Source organism: Drosophila biarmipes, chromosome X, assembly GCF_025231255.1.
Source record: "Drosophila biarmipes strain raj3 chromosome X, RU_DBia_V1.1, whole genome shotgun sequence".
Classification (NCBI taxonomy): Eukaryota; Metazoa; Arthropoda; class Insecta; order Diptera; family Drosophilidae; genus Drosophila; species Drosophila biarmipes.
In genome coordinates this window covers 5,995,098-6,016,395 of record NC_066611.1, presented here as the reverse complement: position 1 = coordinate 6,016,395, position 21,298 = coordinate 5,995,098, and the positions used below count along the sequence as shown (strand labels likewise).

Here is a 21,298-nt window from a genome sequence, read left to right as displayed (position 1 = left end):
AAGATGTCATCAGAAGAAAAGGCAAACGCCATATGCTGGTTATAAGTACAAAGCCCGAGGCTACTGATTTCAAACGTTTTATCGTGCAAAATCAAATTTGAAAGTCATTAACGAAGTCCTTGGAATTGTAATTTATTGTTTAAAATAACATATAATAGAAAAATTGCTATAAATGTTTTTATAAAATTTAAAGTCCTGGTTCACAAAGATTTTCCATCCGAATTGAAATTTCCACACAAAAAGAAACTAGGAAAAAGTCCTCCAACTTGTCATTGCTGTCTGGAAGAATTTTATTTTGGTAGAAAGAAAAAGGATTTAAAAATGTAATCCATACCCTTATTCACCATTAAAAACAAAAGAGGTCTGTGCGGGTCCTATGTTTTCTCACGATTTGATACTCATCGTTCACCTTTCGGACTTTTCCCCTCTTCATAAAATTGTGTAAGATGTCCACCACTATATCGAACAGGTCTATGATCCTAACGTGGATGACCCCTTGGATTGTATGCAGGATTACATCCATGCTCGCGGTGCCACCCACGGAATCCAGGGAATCAATCACCAATCTCGCAAACTGCTCATTACCAGGCATATTTTCTAGTTTTCCAAAAATTACTTAGAATTTAGAAGAAATACAAATTTTAGACGTCCAAACAATACCAAAGTAGATTTAAGAATTTGTTGAGACAAGGGGAGATTTAATTTAGTTATCAAAACCTACTTGGGAGGCAGAAAAAATATTTAAAACTACTTTCGACTCTTGAACGATAATTTACAAGAATTTTATATGCAACTTCATTCAACTTCAATTGCCATTTCAGAAATTGTTTTGAATTTTTTTTAATGATCTAATTTGAATGGGCATTAAAATCAAAATGTTTCGCTGACCATACCTATGAACTAAATTCCTATCAATTAAATAATTTTATTGAACATTTCAATTAAATTCAGCTTAAAATCCATCAAAAAAAGGATTGAAAGAAAATAGAGAAAATTCTTTCATTAAGTTTTTCTTCTTCATTTAAGGTCTCAGAGGCTCCGAGGTCGCCTTTCAGTGGCTTCACAGCAATAAATAAATATATATTTTATGAGAGCGCTGAGATTACAGCCAATTGATTGGGAAAGCGGCTTTCCTGATCGAAAATGCATTGCATTCAGTGACAGCTAAGCCATCGTAGAGGGAAAATTAAAATGTTATGTTCAGCCGTTGGGCCGGCAATTGAAATGCATTGAATGCACTGGCCCGGTGGCCAGGTGAAGGGCTGCCAAGGTGAAAGGTGGCCGGGGGAAGGCAGGCAGGTGCCGGGCAGTCGCATAGCCAGAAGCCAGCCAAAGTCGAGAAAAGACATGCTCCAGCAGCTTAGGCTCGGACCCGAGTCCTTTATCCCAGCTCCTTGGGTGGCCGCTCGTCCTGCGCGTCCGGAGCGTCCTTCGCCTCGTAATAAATTGTATAACATTTTAGCTGGCCGCACAACTAACTCATAATGCAGCAGGCAATGAAGTGACTTCCAAATGGCCCCGTGGGGCATCCAAAAGAGCAGCCGGAGCAGCCGGGGCAGCCTTGCAAGTGGGTGGCCGGCATTCGGTTTAGACAAAGGCAGCAGGAAAATCAGCTTACAAAAGCCGCTTCCCCTGGCCCTGGCCCTGCCCCTGCCCCTGCCCACTCCCGGCTCCGCCATCCTTGCTCCTTTCAAGCCGTAATCTCCGTAAATCACTCGAAGCTGTTGGCCAAATATTAAGTGAGCCAACCTATCTGCGCCTCGGTTTCCATTCGGATCCCCTCTATTTGAGCGGCAGGAATTTCAATTTTAATCTGATTGATGGGCAGTCGGAAGGACAACTATTTCCCCGGGCCCTCCGAGGGACTTAGGCGAATCTTCGCCGAGAAGGTAGTCGCCTCTTTTCCATTGTTGCGGCCACTCGGCCATAAATTCAGCAAATCCAATTAATCTAATAAGATGGCGAAACAGGGCAACCTGATTCCATATTTCCTGATAACTTGACCTCATTTTCGGTTGCTTATGGTGGCATACGTGTATAGGTTTTCCAGGTAATGCCCTTTATTTACCCACTGAATTAATTTATTTTTGAATTTGTATCATTATTTATAATAAAGAAAAAAATTATGGGCTTACATATCATATTTTATAGTTATAATCATTGAAATATGTAACCGCGAATTCTTCAGTAAAAATCAAAGATATATGTATATCTATCAGTGGCATGGAAAGAAAGTCTTCCAATGCTATGATATTATAAATGATATGATATTAAAAATCATGATACATACTAGAGAACTACAGCTGAATTCTTTGGCACAAATGAGTAATACATAACATATTTCATAGTTGTAATCATTCAAATGCGAAACCGCGAATTCTTCAGTAAATGGCGTATTTGTGTATATTTAATTCTTATGATATTTAAAATTATGATACATACCAGTGGACTACACATAAATTCTTTAGATCAAAAGAAAATATATGAGTCAACAGAACATATTTGATAGTTGTAATCATTTAAAAACGAAACCGCGAATTCTTCAGAAAAAGGCGTACTTACATTTATCACTCTTACACCTTTCTTTCAGTATATAGAGCCCTGGATTAATTGATATATCATATAACAACACGAATTCTTCAGAGGAAGATTTAATACAATTCACCAAAAAATCCAAAGGCCTCATATGAATAATAAAACTTCCTTTCTCTCAATTTTAAGAAGTGAAGTAGTAGTATTTTATATAAATCGTAATATCCCATAATACCAGCCTAACTAATTTCCTACTTGGATCTATATTACCTCCACTCCTTCGTGCCAATTTCAGCTAGTGGGTTGATGGCCACATTCCATCGGCATACTCCGTGTTTTCACACTTTCAAGTATTTACACTCCCCCGGGGCCTCATCCGAGTCCGTATCCCCGCCAGGCCCCTGCCCTCGCCCTGCTTTATTGCATTTAAATATGTTTTGTATTTTATACTCTTTGCCAGCCGATGTTTGCATAATGACAAAATTTGCGAGGACCTTTTATGCGGTTTTTTGTTCATTTTTGCCTCGGCATCATCTTGCTCTGGGAGCCTGGCAACTTGACAGCTTGGGTGCGCGGTGCGTTTCCTTTTTTTACGACTGCCGAATGGTTTGTTTATAATAATTTTACGTTTCTGTCGCTCCCGGCAGCTTGGAAATTACTTAGTTATGTAAAGTAACTCATTTTTTGGCCGGGGAGTGGCTCGATGAAGGCGCCCGAGATGGGGTGCCAACTTGATGGATTCGCAGAGCCAGTGCCTTCGTACTTGGGAGCCGCTGTGTTCTCGCCTCCTAAATTATTCACTGGGCGCGTGAAAGTATTTTACATACGCTTTCACTTTACTTTCCCCCACTCCCACATACAAATATATATTTATAATATATTATATACATACGGGCCACTGTCTGTGGGTGTGTTTAAGTGTTGAGTGCACATCGCTTGATGTCACACCAAAAAGTCATTCAATATTTATGCATATTACGCATTCGCCCCGATGGCCCCAGCATCTCGAACTCGTTCTCTTCTCACGCCGCTGTTTCATGCGCTTAAAAGTGCAAAAGTATGTTTCTTTGGGAAAGGATTGGCCAACTTGTGTAGGGAACCTAATTGAAATGGCCCGGAGCCTCGCCGGCCATCCATTCCGATCCCCCATCACTTAACACTTGGCCAGTGGCCTGGGAGCCCGAGATTCGACAACACAACTTGTACATTTGTTGATGCAATAAATATTTGAATTTATTACTCAATTATGGGCCGGGCCTCCCCAGTCTTGCGGATACTTTCGAAAAACAATTTTATAGGCAATTTACTTCAATTAAACGATTTAATTTATTTTGTTCGTCCGCTCCAGCGCATGCCCAGCAACTTTTCCACTGCAAAGCGATGGCTGCAAGTGCGCCCAGGTCTCCCAGGAAAACCCATCAGCAGTTTTTGGCCGCAGGAAACCTTTTGTTTCGGATACCCTGGGTTCTATTTGGGAGGATGCATCACACTGAGTAACTTGTAGACCCGTATATATACAGGCATTACCCATGATCATAGAGCAGCACCACACTCCTATCAAAAAATAAAAAACAACAATGCAATATACCTTCTACACATTTTTATCAAGTATAATTTTTCTCTCTTTAAATCTCTGTCATACCATTCTACAAATATCAATTTGATATTCGCAGTGTACATTTATTTGCATCATTTTTCTATCTTATCTCTAATATCGATAAAGAGAAACAAATTAAAATATATGGAGAAAGAGAGCAAAAAGCAAGTTGGCTAACGCATCGATCATACGCCCTGTATCTAGATAAAATACGTAATATTATCAAAATTATATCTTATCAAGTACTTATTTTAATTAAAATAATATCCTATCTTATCAATAATATCTCTTTTTTTTGAACAGACAAAATTAGTTTCTATGGAAGATCGTAAATGGGTATTGTAATGGAACTATCCCTTTCAGAACCCTGATTCCTCCAGGGTATTTGATGGTTTAGGGGCAGAGTGGTTCCTTCTTTGTTTCGGCATTGTTTGCTTGCCCCCATGCCCCACTATGCAGCACTTCTACCGCCTCAGGGGGAATCCCCGCCATCGCAACGGCGACCGCGGCTTGCGTTGATTGTTATTTTATTGCCCGCATAGAGAACATCACATTGCGAAATTCCGAAAGCCAAAATTGTGTTTGCCGTTGTTTTGCGGTTGAAATCTCATTTCAGCCTTTTAAGCCCCCTCCAGCCATTTGGCGAGAAATTTTAGCAATTAATGTCTGGACACAAACTTGTGTTAAGTACACAACTTTCAATGGGAGGAAAATAATAATTCACAGCCATAAATGCGGAAAGAAATCGAATGGAAATTGGGCAAAACCGCAGGCACTACATATTTGTGCATTTAAATTTTGGCCAAAAACATTGCTTCTATTATAATCAATCAGTGTATGTTCTACGTTGACTAACAAAAAAATAACATATTAATAGATGTACTGATAAAAAAAATTGAACTATAATGTAAGGGTCATCATATTGAATTGAAAATTGATTATTTTATTTTATATTTATTTAAATACAAAAACAATGTGAAGGAAAGCTAATTAATTTGGGTAATTTTAAAAAAACTTTGAAACGAATACGTTTCCATATTTACCAATAAGTTAAGAAATAAAATTATGGCTTCATAATAACATTTAACCTGGGTTAAATAGGATTCACAATAAATTAAAAACACAGCAAGAAATATTACCAAAAATTTCATAATAATATTGGATCTGCCTAAATTATTATACTCAAAATGCAAAATTTATTACTTAACCTGCAAAATAAGGTATATAAGTGGACTTTTAACTCCCTTCCAAGCTTCGACAATAATTTTAAAGCACAAATCAAATACAGAAAATCCTTTTACATGTTAAGCACATAAATTCTCACAATCCTGCATACCTTAGGATCATTTTAATCCCCATTTTTGATAGGTGTACACCCGATTTCGGGTTAGAAGTCGGGCCCCCGGGGCGGCGCACACACATTATATCATCCTGGCGACTGCGCCCTTCTGGCGGCGTGTCATCTAGTTATTAGCCAGCACTTCACCCACTGCCAAACACTTGCCTTGGCTTTGCGGCAATTCATTTAAATATGCAAATTAAGGGGCAAGTAATTAAATAAATTAAATGTTTTCGAGCCACGCCGCAAATTCACAAAACTTATCTCCGCCTACGCCCACTCACCTCGTTCCCATCCTCCAGAGCCACCTCCTCGTCCTCGTCCTCGTCCTCATCCTCAGCCACAGCCACATCCACATCCACATCCTCTTTGTGTCATGTGCTAATTTTTGCATGTTGATTTAAATTAACATAAATAAACAAACGAGCAAATGAATGCCTGAGTGAGTGCAGGAGGGGCCTTATTTTATGGACATGTCCACGCCGAGGCATATGCATATTTACGCAGGCCCCCGGCCCACAAAGCACCCGCAGCCATAACTCGCCTGCATAATAAACAAAGCAACAGCGGCAGCAACAAATACCAATAATAATATTAATTGCAATTACACTCAACTCACTGCCAAGCACTTGTTGTTTGGCCGAGTCTTCAAATTGTTTTGTTTTCATTGCCCATTAATCATGCTAATCGCCCAGGAATGCGCACTTTCGAAAACAATTTAAGACTCATGCTGCCGAGCTTCAACTGTTGCCTTAAAGCAGCCGGGAAAACTGCACACTGACTGGGGAGCTAAGACGAATGGCTTGTGCTGGAAAAATTTTCATTTTTAAGTGTTTTTAGCGTTTTTTGGGCATTTTTGGAACGCTTATGCAACTCTTTCTGCCACTTTTACACTCTCACTGCACTTCCTGCTGTCTCTTTTATAAAGTTTAATATAAATAGGATGTCTAAAATTGTTTTTTCATTTCGAATGTAAGAAAATATTTGTAGAAAATTTTGGAATATTTTTAAATAAATAATATATTTTTTTGGTTTTTTTTTTTTTTGTTAGTCAATGCCGTAGTTTTTATATTACAACAACAAAAGCAAAAGAAGGAGGAGGAACTCACCAGGACTCGAACCCGGACCGGTGGTTTTGATGTTACAACTGGGAGTCAGCTCTACTCACACAGCTACCACCGGCGGCGAGGTGACAGCTCATAAAGGCTACCTTAAGCCTCACCTACTGGGTTTTCCAAAACATTTCCTCTGTTACAATTCTGAAGTCGGTTCACCAAGCAGGCTTTTCCGCTGACATTATTTATTTCATTATTTCCAAATAAATTTTATGTTTTACGACACGTTTTCTTGATTAAAAGAAATGGCTTAAATAAGAAAAAACTTTTTTTGTTTAAAAAATAATTACAAATATTTGTTCTCAAATGCAGACGTCATTTTTTTGAGTGTTTCTTTAGAAGCATCCACCTACCTGGAGAGGCGCTTTTCCTGTATTTCAGCCATGGCTGTGAAAATTTATTTAGGCTTAGAAAACTTCCAAAATTGCATAAATAGGATGCCTAAAATTGTTTTTTTTTTCATTTAGAATATAAGAAAATATTTGTAGAACATTTTGGAATATTTTAGAATATTATAGAATATTATAGAATATTTTAGAATATTTTAGAATATGTTAGAATATTTTAAAATATTTTAGAATATTTTAGAATATTTAAGAATATTTTAGAATATGTTAGAATATTTTTTTAAGACAAAATAAGAATTCCACTTGTAAAATGTACTACGAATTGTTCCTTTAACTCATCATTAATACCAGGAAAAATTGTGTTTTCTTAGAGATGTAAGCTATTTTAATAATTGATGCATTCTTCTTAATATTCAAAAGTCTCTTATTGATTTTAATTAATTACAATTTACAAAGAATAGATTTTAATGTTTTTAAGATCAGTGGACTATTATACATTTGAAAAATAAGATAAAAAAAAGCATAGGCTCTAAAAAAAAACTCATTTGGAGGATAAACTAGTGTTATATTGAATTAGCAGTATAAATGTCAATGATTTAAGAAAAGTTGTGATAAAGTGAAGCAAGATAAAAATGTTTTTTTAAGCCTTAGCGCCTAAAAGTACTAATAATAGCGGCAGAAAAAGCACTGGATAAGGGTTCCAGGCCGGAGGTGATTAATCTCGGCTCTGGGAAACGCCAACTTTTGGGACCTGTGAACATGCATCGCCCCATTTTGCGACCTGGATTGCATTAATTAGCCGCAGACACCCCGATGACATCATTCGCTGGCTCACAACAACGGCATAATCAACGGCCCAAGGAAGCTGTCAGTAAGTGCGGCTGCCTAATTGCCATTTAAGCAGCCCATCTCCATCTGACCCCGGGTTTTTGCCGGGCCTTCTGGCTCCGGGTTCGATTGGGGGAATGCGATAAGACGGCAGGTCGAGGACGTCCAGGCCGCAGAGGCTGTGCCGCAGGCAGGATTTATGAGTCGACAGCGCTCCCACTAAGCAGCTTCGATTCGCTCGCCTGCCGGTTGCCAGGCAGCCGGGATAAGCCGCAATGATAAAAATAGGCAAATCCGACGAAGGACTCTGGCAACCGCTGCCCCACCTTGCGGCACAACCACCGAGTCACCACACACCACCGACTCCCCCGACTCCCCGACTCCACCGACTCCACCTGTGTGTGTGCGTCGATTCTCTGTGGGCGCAAAAGTGTCTGGCTGAAACTTGCGCATGACATGCGAACAAACAAGTGCCATAAATAAATTTAAATTGCGCTAAAAATCGCACGCTATTATTATTATTTATTATGTAAGCAATTTGCTGGCATTTCTGTATACCCACCAATGTGGGCCAGAGTGTGTGGGCTTCACCCCCTCTGTGTGTGCGAGTGCGCCACAACACCAAAAGTTTATTAGAACTTTGTCATAAAGTCAAAGTTCGACCACTTTAAGAGTCGGCAGTTGCGAAAATGTCGGCAATTTTTCTTCGTCGCTATGAAGAGCGGTTACTCTGATACACCTTGAAATATTCTTAATGGGTTACATTTATTTTATAATAATTCCCATTAATTAATTTTGGAAAAAATAAAAAAGAAAACGCCATATTCGATGGATCAGCTAAAGGGTGTGCGACAGAGATGGACATATGCGTGCAACAAAGTTGCTGTTTCAGTCGCCTCGTATGTTGTACGTTGTACCGTTGGTCATGGTTTAAAAATAGTCGAAAAAAGAGGGGGGCATTTGGATTGGAAACTCATTATAACGAAATACGGAAAAGATAAAAAATTATATACTTCTATCATATTTCATACAAGAAAAAATGCTATTTTGCTTAACAAAAATAAAATATTTTTTTTGTTTTTTAGGTACATTTTTTACTGAATCCTTTTTTTTTTTTGTTAATCAATGCCGTTGTTATTTTTTCTTTTTTTTTTAATTGGGTTCACTTTATGCTTAATCCTAAATTTAGTTTTGTTCAGAGTTACGAGAGCTAGTTATTTCCATTGTTATATTTTTATATTGCACCAACGAAAGCAAATGAGGAGGAATTGGAAGGAAAGCCATGCCATTTCAACTCACCGGGACTCGAACCCGGACCGGTGGTTTTGATGTTACAACTGGGAGTCAGCTCTACTCACACAGCTACCACCGGCGGCGAGGTGACAGCTCATAAAAGCTACCTTAAGCCTCACCTACTGGGTTTTCCAAAACATTTCCAATTCTGAAGTCGGTTCACCAAGCAGGCTTTTCCGCTGGCGCTTTTCCTGAATTTCAGCAATGGCTGTGAAAATTTATTTAGGCTTAGAAAACCTCAAAAATTGCGGAAATTGCTGTGGATATTGCCTTGTAAAGTATGTTCTGAGGCTCCTTTTTGCTCAGCTCTCTATTTAACGTCCCAGAAGTGACGAATACCTATGATACCCTTAATTTTTATAGACAATAAATGGTATAACAGTGCGGTGAGTAGTGGTATCCCATAGTCGGGATGCTCGACTGTAGCGTTCTTTATTGTTTGTTTCTGTTTTGCAAATGCATACATGCACACACATATACACTTTATTAATAGACAATAAAAATAATTTGCATTTAAACATTCAGTTAATGTATATGTAGCTTGTATAATAATAATGTTTCAATATTTGTATTATAGTTATCGTTTCTTCAACTATCATATAGTACATATATAGAATACAAAAGTCGTCGGCTGGATGCCGCCATGGATACAGGGGGGTTTCGATAGTACGCCCCCTCAACCACCCACCCCCCATTCTCTCCATTCCCCTGCCCCACGAAATGATTGGGGAAAATCATAAATGCTTCTATAATACAAGAACAAACGGTGTTCTGCATTTGATTTAGGGAGGGAAAAACGAAACTTAAGGATAAATGCATTCTTCGCTTGTATCTGAATCTAACAGAAACTAAAGGGAAAGTGACTCGAATTTCCTTCAGGCGAAGATCTGTGACTGAGTGTTCTGTATCTTATAGCTAGACTCTGGGACTGATTTCGATTTGGTGCCTATTTAAATTCCATAGATTTACGTGGCTGCTGTTGGCTCTGGTTGGCTCACATCATCTTGGTCTGATATGTTTTTCCTTCGTACAAAAGAAAACGCGTTCGGTTGGCTATGTATCTCAGTATCTGAGCAATTATTAGTTAATTGGTGTTTATTTGAGTTTCTTCCTCTGCTTCATAGGATGGTAAATTAAAGATAAATCAACAAATTGCATACTAAGAAAACAAGTGAACTTAAATACATTTTAAACGTAATCACTCAGTTGTTTCTGGCAACTCAAAAGCACACTGTTCGCCTCTCACTCGACACTCCCATCTCTATCTCCATCTCCTTCGATTTCACACTGCCCCTAGACCTTCTCTACACTCCTATCCCTAACTTAGGAACTTCGACTTAAAGGTGTTTTTCTGAAAAAAGGTTGGGAACTTTCGAATTCTCTAGAATGCCAAGATACAGAGTTGTAAAAAAGAGCGGAGCACAGATAAAAGAAAACCCATCCTCGGGCTGCGAGCTGCGAACCTTGTATCATTATAATACAATATACATGGATAGTTCTACAAATAGCTAAGTTACATTTACGGTTTATCGTTATCATATCTATATATATATATATATGTATATCAGCCCCATTGGGTGTATGTTTCTGTGTTCCATAGCGCACACACCCACCCCATATAGTTGGTAGCTCGTGCGTTCACATTCAAATGTAGTTAAAGGTCCCCTAGATCCCGCTCCAGGATCCTTGAATCCCTCGGAGCACGACCGTGAATTTATCGTCAGTTTCGATCATTTTCTTAGGCACAATGACTGACGGTCTTTCGACAAAAAGACAAAAAGACAAATGGCAAACAAAAAGCGGGCATAACCTAGGCCATAAGGTCCGGCAGATAGGATCTCCCGAGCTTTGGCTTGACCTCCATCGCTATCTCTATCTTTGGCTCGTTCTGAGATCGGGTTCGGGCTGTTCCCTCTACCACACCTCGCACTTCTCGGTGGGGTTCATCCGCTTGCCGGGCTTGCACTGGAACACCTCGGCGAACTCCTTCATGTTCGACAAGGTGCCGATCACCCGGAACTGCGACGGCGAGTGCGGATCCTTCTCCATCTGCAGCAGGTTCGTCTCGTCCGTGGTGCTGGAGCACCAGACCTGGTCGGGGGAAATTGATCACTATTAGCTGTGAGACTCCCACTGATGGAGGAAAGTACTCACCTGGGCGAAGGACACGAAGAACAGCTGCGAGTGGGTGAGATTCAGGCCGGGCAGCTTCAGGACATCCACGTCGCGGTCGCTCTTGGTGCGCTGGTAGGCGTGGTAGGCCGCCTTCAGGCCCCCATTGTCGGCTATGTTTTCGCCTATTGAATTAATAATAATAAAAAAGATTTATATAAATCTACTTTATTAAAATTTAAATAAATTATTTATATTAAATGGAAAATAAAAAAAAAAACACTATTTGGTTTAACATGGAAAACAAATGGAAAATATTTATCTTTTCCTATACAAAATAATATAAGTCTCTATTCCGGTTAACAAAAGCAAAATATTTTTTTGTTTTTTTTTTTAAGGTACACTTTTTTTTATTTCATTATATTTTTTTTTTTAATTTTTTTTTTTTGTATTAACTTTTTACTTAATTCTAGATTTGTTTTTTTTCAATGCAGAGATTTTTTTTATTGGGTTCACTTTATGCTTAATTCTAAATTGGGTTTGTTCAGAGCTACGAGAGTTGTTATTCGGAAATGTTGTTATATTATACCAACGAATGCAAGTTAGGAGGGATCGGGAAGCCATGCCATTTCAACTTACCGGGACTCGAACCCGGACCGGTGGTTTTGATGTTACAACTGGGAGTCAGCTCTACTCACACAGCTACCACCGGCGGCGAGGTGACAGCTCATAAAGGCTACCTTAAACCTCACCTACTGGGTTTTCCAAACAATTTTCCTCTATTCGAATTTTTCCGAGCAGGCCTTTCGATTAAGGGCAAAGTGCCTGTTATTGAAACGGGTGCAGTGGTTGACCAGGTCCGTTAGCCCTTATATAGGATTATTCCTTATTTCAGAGGAAAACCTTATCTAATAGAAGGAATAAACGTTCTAGGACTGCCAAAAATGTTGTTTCTTCATCTTGCTGTTAGATGCCTACTCCAATTCTTCACCAGATAGTCCTATTCACTTGAGTTATTAAATATGTTTTAGTGTTGCAAAAGATTTCTCGCGTTAAACCAACACTGGTCTACCTTTTTAAGGGCGGTAAAATATGATTTAAAGTTGAATACAGATACATTACAGACTCGAAATACCAAGCGATTCATTGATCTCTTAAGTAAATATAGAAAATCCATTTTAAACAATATTAAAGAACCTTATATTTACATTATCTTTGTAAAGCCCATTTTTATATCCTTACAGAGCGAAAGAAATCTATCTACAACACGCCGAAAAATACAAAAGAAGCTTTAAGGGTTCTTTTCCTTGCAGGTCTTATATAAGTCTGAAACTTCTGGATAGGACCTCTTCATAATGGAACCCTAAGCTCATGTGATCTTTCACTTTAAGTTATAACATTTTTGAGATAAAAGAATATCCAAATGAATTGTTTTCTAATCGGGAGACTATCTTAAAAATCCACCATTTCAAAGTGGCAATATACAAGTCTTTAAATAAAAAAAAAAGTATTTTAAAAATGAAAAAATCTCTGCGATTTTCTAAAATTAAGGACCAACATCCCGAGACCCACTCCACTCACCCAGCGTCTGCTTGCCGTTGAGCGTGCGTCCGTTCATCTTGTAGCCACTGTACTGGCGGGCGATGCACTCGGACTTCTCGTTGAAGCGCTCGATGCTCTTGGAGTCCCACCAGCGGTTGATGTTGCCGAACTTGTCGTACTCGCGCCCCTGGTCGTCGAAGGCGTGGGTCAGCTCGTGGCCCATGACCACGCCCATGGCGCCGAAGTTCAGGCTCTTGGGGTTGTTGATGTCGAAGAAGGGCGTCTGCAGGATGCCGGCGGGGAAGACGATCTGGTTCTTGGTGGGCGTGTAGTAGGCGTTCACCGTCTGCGGGGTCATGCCCCAGTTGGTCTTGTTCACCGGCTGGTCGAGCCGCTTCAGGTTGCTCTTTAGATTGTAGATGGCCACCTGGATGTTGTTCTCGAAGTAGGCGTTCGGCGTGATGTTCAGCTCGGCGTACTTCTTGTCCAGCTCGACGGGGTCCAGGATGTAGTCGGGGAAGCCGATCATGTCCGAGATCTCGTTGGCCTTCTCGATGGCCTTCTCGCGCGTCTGCTTGTCCACCCAGGTCAGGTTCTGTAGGTTCATCTTGAAGGCCTCGCGTATCTCGGCGATCATCTGCTCGGCCGCCGGCTTCGACTCGCCATGGAAGGCCTGGCGCACGAAGATCGCGCCCACGGCGAAGCCAACCACATTGTTGGTGTCCGAGACGCAGTAGCGCCAGATCTCCTCGCCGCCATCCGAGCCCATCAAGGCCTTCCTCACGCCCTTGTACGCGTCCCGGAAGGGCTTCGACAGGCAGCTGGTCAGGGTGCGAACCGCCTGCCAGACGAGATAGTTGTTCAGGGTGCTGCAAGGGATGAGGATTAGGCACTTTAAAGTCGAGAGCATTTAAATAACCATAATGATAGAACTGGTGAGGAGATCACCTATATAAGATAATCAGAAAAATAAGTTCTGTTGCGTCCAAGGACCTCCTAGGCCGAAGGACTTTTCTTCTTTTTCAAATATTAATTTTAGTATTATCTATGTACTAGCTTGATTTTTATATACTTTTATAAAATGTTCTCTTAAGTATTCATCATTTCCAAGCATGAGAAATATTAAAAATATTAGGAATTCTCATATTAAAAAATATTCCAAGTAAAGTATACTCATAAGTATATCCGGGTAATGTAGTGTAGTTGCTAATTATAATTATATATTAAATTAGTTCCTAAAACTGCTTGTCCAAAGTAAGTATTATTCTAATATAACATATCTCTATTGAATAAAAAATTAAAAATAAAAAAAATAAAAACTATTATGATTTATTTATTTATAATTTAGTTTAGAAAAATGTTAAATAGTTTAAAATATTTAATATAAGAACACTAAGTTCTTGAAATAAAATACATGTCGTAAAATGTATTTTATCTTTTTAAGCAATAGACATTTCCGTCTCAAATCGGCTTTTTTTTTCTTTGAACGGATATGCATTCCTTTAAGGGTTATCAGTGAAGTCATTCTAGAAACGTTCTTTAGTACAGTATTTGGGATTTGAAAATATGCTAATCACATCAAAGGTTATTTTACTTTAAGATGCTGGCAAAGTTCGTACCTACTAGAAGTTCTGTGTCTTTCTTAAAGTATTTCCCAAGTTAACTCACATTTTTCCCTCCTCGCTCTGCTCCATCTTGAGGATGATGTCCGAGAGGTTCTTGAGGAAGTCGGGGGCGTAGACGACCACGACCTCGTCGTCGGTGACCCGGCGACCCACCATCTGCATGGCATTGTCGAAATGATCCGTCCAGTTGAGGAACGGGGCCAGCTTGGCCAGCTGGCGCAGCTGCATGGGGTGGTACATGGCCTCCTCGTTGCGACGATCCTCCAGGGGAATCGTGATGTTGGCCAGCTTCTTCTCGAAGTTAATGACGCCGATCATCTGGGCCCGGGCATCCGATTCGTTGGCGCCCAGCAGGACGCACACCTTGGTCATGTACTCAATGTACTCGTTGAGCACTTTGCGGTGGTTGTCCGTCTTGTTGTTGTAGTAGTCGGCGGTGGGCAGCGTCAGGCCACCCTGGTCGATCTGGATGACGTGGCGGGAGGAGTTCTTGTCGTCCTCCCCAATCGCCCAGCCAAACAGGCAGTTGAAGTTGTATCTGAAAAGGGGGACAAGTTGACATTAGCCCGTTGATAACCTAATGGTTTTTAACACGACCACCACCCACCTGTTGTGCAGAGTCTTGAGGGTGCTGGCCATCGTCCAGTTGGTCACGTTGTAGCCGCTCTTGGTCACGTTCCAACCGCCGATCTGCACCAGGAGATCGTTCATGGGCTTGGCCCCCAGCTTCTCCATGTGCTCGTCCGCGTCCAGGCAGGACTCATAGTACACCTTGGCCTTGCGCTCCGCGTTCGACTTGAAGCTCTTGGCCGGCTTCTCCAGCACATTGCGGATGATCAGCTGGTTCATCTGCTCCAGCTTGCCAAAGGTGCCCCACGTGGACTTGCCCTCGGGAATGGGGTTGTTCTTGATCCACTGATTGCTGCAAGATCGATTCAATTTTAAAATCAATTCTTCAAAGCTGTTCAAGATCTTTTCATTAAAAAAAAACAAGAGTACTTTTGTCTTGATTTTAAGGACGTTTCTCAACTGTTAACTTAAATGTTATTCCGTTATTTATACATAAAAAAGAATAAAAAATAAGAAAAAATTATAAAACAAACTCGAGAGTACTTTCTCCTTGATTTCGAGAGTACTTTCATCTTGATTTCGAGAGTAATTTCATCTTCATTTCGAGAGTACTTTCATCTTGATTTCGAGAGTACTTTCATCTTGATTTCGAGAGTACTTTCATCTTGATTTCGAGAGTAATTTCGTCTTGATTTTTCTTATTTTTTCTCTAATAAGTGATTATCTGGTTGCTGTAAGATGGATTCACTTTAAATTTAAAATTTAAGTTCTTGAAATCCAACCAAATCAAGAGTACTTTTGTCTTGATATTAAGAACGTTTCTTCTCAAATATGTAAAAACAAAACTAAACGTTTGATCTAGGACTTTTTCCATTCTTTTTTTTTTAATATCAAGAAAACAACAAGCAAAAAAAATCCAAGAGTACTTTCGTCTTGATTTTTTGATTTTTCTTAATCTGTACTTGATTTTTCATCTATTAACAAGAGATAATTTTAATTCTTAATTTTCTATGGATCTCAAAGTAAAAAATCTTCTAAAACTGAGCAGGATCATGGAAATTTTCAATTTTTTACGATAACTCACCAGGAATATCCGTAAAAGTCATCGCAGGGGTCCACGGTCACGTCGATGGACTTGAGGATCTCGCTGGAGGCAAAGATGCAGTGCTTGTTTAAGCAGGGAAGCTCGTTTCCGGAAGGACATTCTGTAACGAAAAGGTTAGTTAGCCAAAGGGTTTTTGGGCCAAAAGCGGACTTTTATCCCTACCTTTCAGATGCGGCTGGACATGGAGGACGTGCTTGGTCGCATCGCTGCTGCCGCCGTCTGTGAAAAGGACGATCAGCAGGGTGAAGATCGTGATGGCCATCACAAAGGTGGTGATGAGCAGCCATTTCTCCGTCTTGTTCCTCGAGCGCCAATTCCATGTGGCCTGCGGCAATGAGAGTCTCCCATTATCATCCAATCATTCCGGCCTCCAATGGCGGCACAAAAGCTCCCTCCCCCATAAATCTTCCCCAGCGCTGTGTTTTGTAAACAATCCCCAAACAAGACGGCGGCGGTTCAAATGAGTTCAAACTTGTGTACACATGGGCATCTGTGTCTAGATCAGATCAATTTCGCAGACCCAAGTCATTTGCGGCTTAATTCCCCCATATATCGCCCGAGATGAAAAGATGGGCGCTGTAGAAGTGCATTTTCCGGGGCTACATCGACTCAAAAATACGCTGCGCAAATAATAATCACTTATGGGAAGCCAAATAAAAAATGTATGTGTTTTACCAGAAATATTAGTTTTAAATGTATGAATAACACAAATTTGTATGCTCAGTATTTCAAAAGAAAAAATTATATATAATTAATAGATTAAGATACACAAAAAAGTAGTATAAAAAAAGTAAAAAAAAAATTATTTTGCATGATTAAAAAAACCTACATCTTTTTTCTATAATAGTATAACGTTAACTAGTTATATGGATTTTAAAACAATTTTTAAGAACAATTTGGATGTTCAATATTTTCAAAAATTACAGAAATATCTTTAAAATACACAAGAAAAATCGTTTAGAAAAATTTAAAAAAAAGCTATTTTGTCTGATAAAAAAATGTGTCTTCTTTTCTATTACAGAATAGCACATTAACTAGTTATGCTTAATTTAAAACAATTTATAACCTTCAAGTTTTCAATATTTCAAATATCACAAAAATATCTTTAAGATACACAAAAAATATGGTAGCATAAAACTTCAAAAATATTTGCCTGATGAAAGATTTGATACCTTCATGATTTTAACCACAAGTTTGTGCTCATAGCGAACCGCCTTCTAAAGTCCTGGTTACCCCGCCGAGTGGTAGGGTACTTATGTAAATCCCACTGAATGGAAAGCTCACACCAGCGTATCCCACAGATGAGAGCAGAATTTTCACTGTCAAATGGCAACCTTCGGGCAATGAGAAAAACGCTCATGTTGGCCCCATTTGAGGTTCGTTTTTGGGCCATTGCCATCGCACAGAGATGCAGATGGAGCTCAGTGCCGAGTGGGCACTGTGTGGAGGGTGTGGGGCAGGGCTCTAACTTACCCGCGCGGTGTGGTAGCGTATCTGCATGCCAGTGTGGCCGGTCGCCTCGTTCAATTGAATGCCGCCGATGGAGCTCGAGTCGTCTTCCGTGAATTCGGTTTGCTTGTAGCGCGTCATCTGCAAAGGGATTCAAATGGCAATGTATTTAAGTATCTAATCTTGGGCGTACAACATAAAAGAAAGGGCACCCCACTTAGTAGGGCATCTGATAGGCGGCCAAGAGTATCTGTGGGTCGGTAGAGCGTGCATAAAGTGGCGCTGGCAGAGCTTTTTTGTGTGCCGATTGTGTAGATATCGCGAGTTCTTTAGCGCTCACTCAGCGCCTTGTGCTTTTTTTTTTCTCTCACATCCCCCCTGCCAGACATTTCCCATGGGCCACTATGTATTCAGAAGTGTAGCGCTACACTTAACCCTTGTGTCAGCAGATTTACGTCTTTGTCTAATGATTTGGGAAAAATGTGCACACATTTATTGGGGTTTCACATACTCATAACAGTGTTATCACCACTTATCAGTAAATTCAATGGAATAGAAGTGCGAGTTTCCAAACATAACTACAAAATATTGCCTAATACCCTTTAGTTGAATGGCTAACACCTATTTTCTGTTAATCAAAACATAAATTTGAACTTATTATTGTAAATTTTTTTTCTAAATTATAATCTCTAATAAAAAAAATCAGAATTCCCTTCCTATAAAATATATATTATTAGGAATGCCTTATTAATATGTATATTCTGTGAGTAATATGCATATATCTTTTTTTCTATATCTCCCAGTTCTGTTCTGCCTTTAACAAGCTATCTATAATTTTTAAATTATGGGACTGCCTAGTCATGGTGCACCATTACCTTCTACAATTTATTTTCATTAAGGCTTACTATTTTACACTGTTGTACTAAACAAACTATGAATATAGTCTATAATACACCCATTTCCAACTTTTCATCCCCAAAAACCATCTTTGAGTATAGCCAATCCCCAAGATATACTACCCGTCCCAGGGTTAATAGCACCCATCGCTTTCAAACACTTGTCAGCGTTTTATGGCCGCCATCAAACTAAACCATTCCATATGTTAGGGACTGAGTAGCCCAAACACATAAAGATATAGAACCGATGGATGTACGGTGTGCATTGTTTCGATGTATCTCTAGGTGAACGACGGGCCTACCGAGCGGCAGTCGGAGATCCACATTTTTGGCAACCTGTATCTGTATCTCCACGCGTAGGACAGCGAGTTCGGTGTTTGTTTTGGGCTTTCCAGTGGGATGAGCGGTACGAACGATAACGGAACGCGGCAGCGGCACTTTTCGTGTTCAGCCCATGACCGCTGGGAAGGCACTGAGCTTCCAGACAGGAACGACGCAGCGCCGCCGGCGCTCGCAAGCCCCCAATTCCGCAATGCCCCAAACTCGATCCAGAAAGTATCTGCGGCCGCCCGGCACGTTGTATCGAATAGTTTTGCATTGTACACAAATTAATTGACTAGCCTGCGGCTGTGTGCGCCGGGGGGATGTATATGTATCCACCGTTTACACAGATACAGCGGGCGAAGTGGAAGTATCTAATGAAAAGGAGAGGCAAAGCCAAACAAAACAATGTCTGTGCATATGTGTTCAATTAACATTCGCCACTGTTTATGTGCATTTCTATATTAATTGTTTACACCCATCTATGGTATACCGAATATTTGGGATATCTATAGATGTATCTATGGAATGGCAGGTTGGACAGGCGCCAGATGCAAGCTATTACGCGTATCTCACACGATTTGGGTGCCCATAAATGTGGCTCGAGGTGTAATCTGACTGCATATTGGCATCTCTCAGCCTTTGACTTAGATTTATATGTGTAATTTGCTTTTAAACATGGCATGATATAGGCCTAATTTGGCAGCAGCGTTGAAACAGGCTAAAAACCAAGGGCTCAAAGGCCTTTTAAGACTTCAGATTGCTTATAGATACTTTGATGTGATGCCTTCTAATAGTAATAGTATAAAACACCGGCTTATCATATAAAATGGCTTTCACATTAAGTACCAGGGTACTTCAAAGTCCAGACCCTTTAGCCTAATTTCCTGTAAAGACATCGCTTTCAGCCAAATGTAAACACAACTGGTCACCCACTGACATTTAGCAGATTGTTGAATGTAAACAAACATTGAATGGCATAATGCCCAACGAGCACTCCTTTTTCGCAAATCAATCCGGCTAATGAAATGGCAGACGAAGGACGCGGAAACTAATCAAAATTAATGGGTAAATCAACATTATAAAATAGCCCTTACTACAAGGATATAATACATAACAAGTTTAGAGAGTAATGAAAGTATGAAATGAAAAGTATATTTTTAGTGACTAGTGGTTATGAAGAACAAATCGAGTGAAACCTCTATCCAGATATACATTTCCCATTTTCAATGCATAAAATCGCGGGGTGTAGAATGAACTGGATCATATCCGAGAGTCCATAGTGCGTTCTTGGCTGGCTGCCAGTTAATAAACGCCTTTTATGGCCCTCCCTTGCAGGGCAACAGATGAGCCGGACTTCACTGGCATCGCATTGAGTGGAAATCTGGTAACACGAGCACTCTCCACTCGCCATTATCCGCCGTTATGCCAACTCCCTGGATCCCGTGTCCTGGCCCCAGGATGTGGCATGCCATTACCATCTACCACATATAGCATATGGTTATGGTGGAAATCACAGTGCTTAATTTACGATGCACTCCTTGCAATTTCTGTATACCAAGGGCCGTAAAATCGGTTGGAAAAGTGGGGGGAGTAGCTCCAAGGAGGTGTGGCTGGGCTGCATTTGTTCAATTGCAGGGGGAAATACAACTTGGATTCGGAGGGCAGGGGGAGGCAAAGTGATTTAGGGGGGCCCACAGCACTTCTGATATCTCACAGATACACCAACACACTCGCACACACACACGCTCACACACACACTCGGGGAAAAAGAGAGGCTCGCTCTTGGCCTACCTTTGCGCTCATTTTCTTTGTGCGCCCGAAAGAAGGCAATGCAATTTTTCCAGCTCCCTGCGGCTCGCCTTTCCACGCTTTTTCGCTGCGATTTCGTTGCACTTCCTGCGAGTGTGTGACTGCTTTCTGGCGGCCCTCGATGGGAATTACATTTGGGCGATCAGCAATTCATCTAAGCACGCAAACCGCTCTGAGCCAGAAAACGGCAATGGTGTCCCGTGTCCAACAAACAAGGCCAGCACGAGCCTCTGACTGCCAGCAGCCGCGGTAATCGCACTCGAACTAGCTTTTCCTCTCTAGTTTCACTCGCTGGGCTGGGAGGCGGGTGGTTGGCCTCCCCCGAGAAGGAAAAACCATAACACAAACGTAGTAACGAGCAGAGCACACACAAACAGAGAGATTCGAACCCTCGACGGGAGAGTTGGGTACAGTGCGCAGGATCTGCGCGCCGGGTGGCAACGCTGTGCGACCAAGGCCGCCAGCCTATCGATAGGGCGGCCTAATTGCCTATCGATTTCAAGGATATTATCGAATACCTGTCAACTAACGGTTAGTTTATTTTTAAGAATATTTTGTTTTTGAACATTTCAAAGACTACTTTATTTGTATATATTTATTTTTAATTTCCTTATTTACGAAAATATTTAGCTAATTAATTACTTATACATAATGTAGAAAAAAAATCAAAAAAAAAGTAGTTAATTCATCATTATGCTTTTCTGCATATGAAGTTATTTAAATAGTTTTTATAAAACTTATAATTTAAGTAGCTTAAATAATTATTGTAAAGCTTCTTTAAACATTTACATTTTAAAAAAGCAATATATTTTTTT

The 21,298-nt window shown here is 40.3% G+C and overlaps 1 protein-coding gene and 1 long non-coding RNA gene across 4 annotated transcripts; both read right to left on the bottom strand.

The window, feature by feature from the left end:
- Positions 1 to 116: 116 nt before the first annotated feature.
- On the bottom strand, positions 117 to 720 carry LOC108024479 (uncharacterized). The gene is made up of 2 exons (XR_001768154.3): positions 335 to 720; positions 117 to 279 (listed from the first exon to the last, which is right to left on the bottom strand). It is a non-coding gene; the product is annotated as an uncharacterized LOC108024479 (long non-coding RNA).
- An 8,722-nt stretch (positions 721 to 9,442) lies between these two features.
- LOC108024746 (neprilysin-3) lies at positions 9,443 to 20,743 on the bottom strand. 3 transcript variants are annotated; one of them, XM_017094853.3, is made up of 9 exons: positions 20,466 to 20,743; positions 17,479 to 17,595; positions 16,168 to 16,330; positions 15,985 to 16,105; positions 14,938 to 15,252; positions 14,374 to 14,868; positions 12,745 to 13,574; positions 11,206 to 11,348; positions 9,443 to 11,142 (listed from the first exon to the last, which is right to left on the bottom strand). In XM_017094853.3, the coding sequence occupies exons 1-9, from the start codon at positions 20,475 to 20,477 to the stop codon at positions 10,966 to 10,968; spliced, it is 2,373 nt and encodes a 790-aa protein (XP_016950342.1). In that variant the 5' UTR covers positions 20,478 to 20,743; the 3' UTR covers positions 9,443 to 10,965. The 3 variants fall into 3 exon arrangements, with proteins under 3 accessions (XP_016950342.1, XP_016950341.1, XP_043949321.1); XM_017094852.3 differs by lacking the exon at positions 20,466 to 20,743 and adding an exon at positions 18,653 to 18,830; XM_044093386.2 differs by lacking the exon at positions 20,466 to 20,743 and adding an exon at positions 18,687 to 18,830.
- Positions 20,744 to 21,298: the final 555 nt, after the last annotated feature.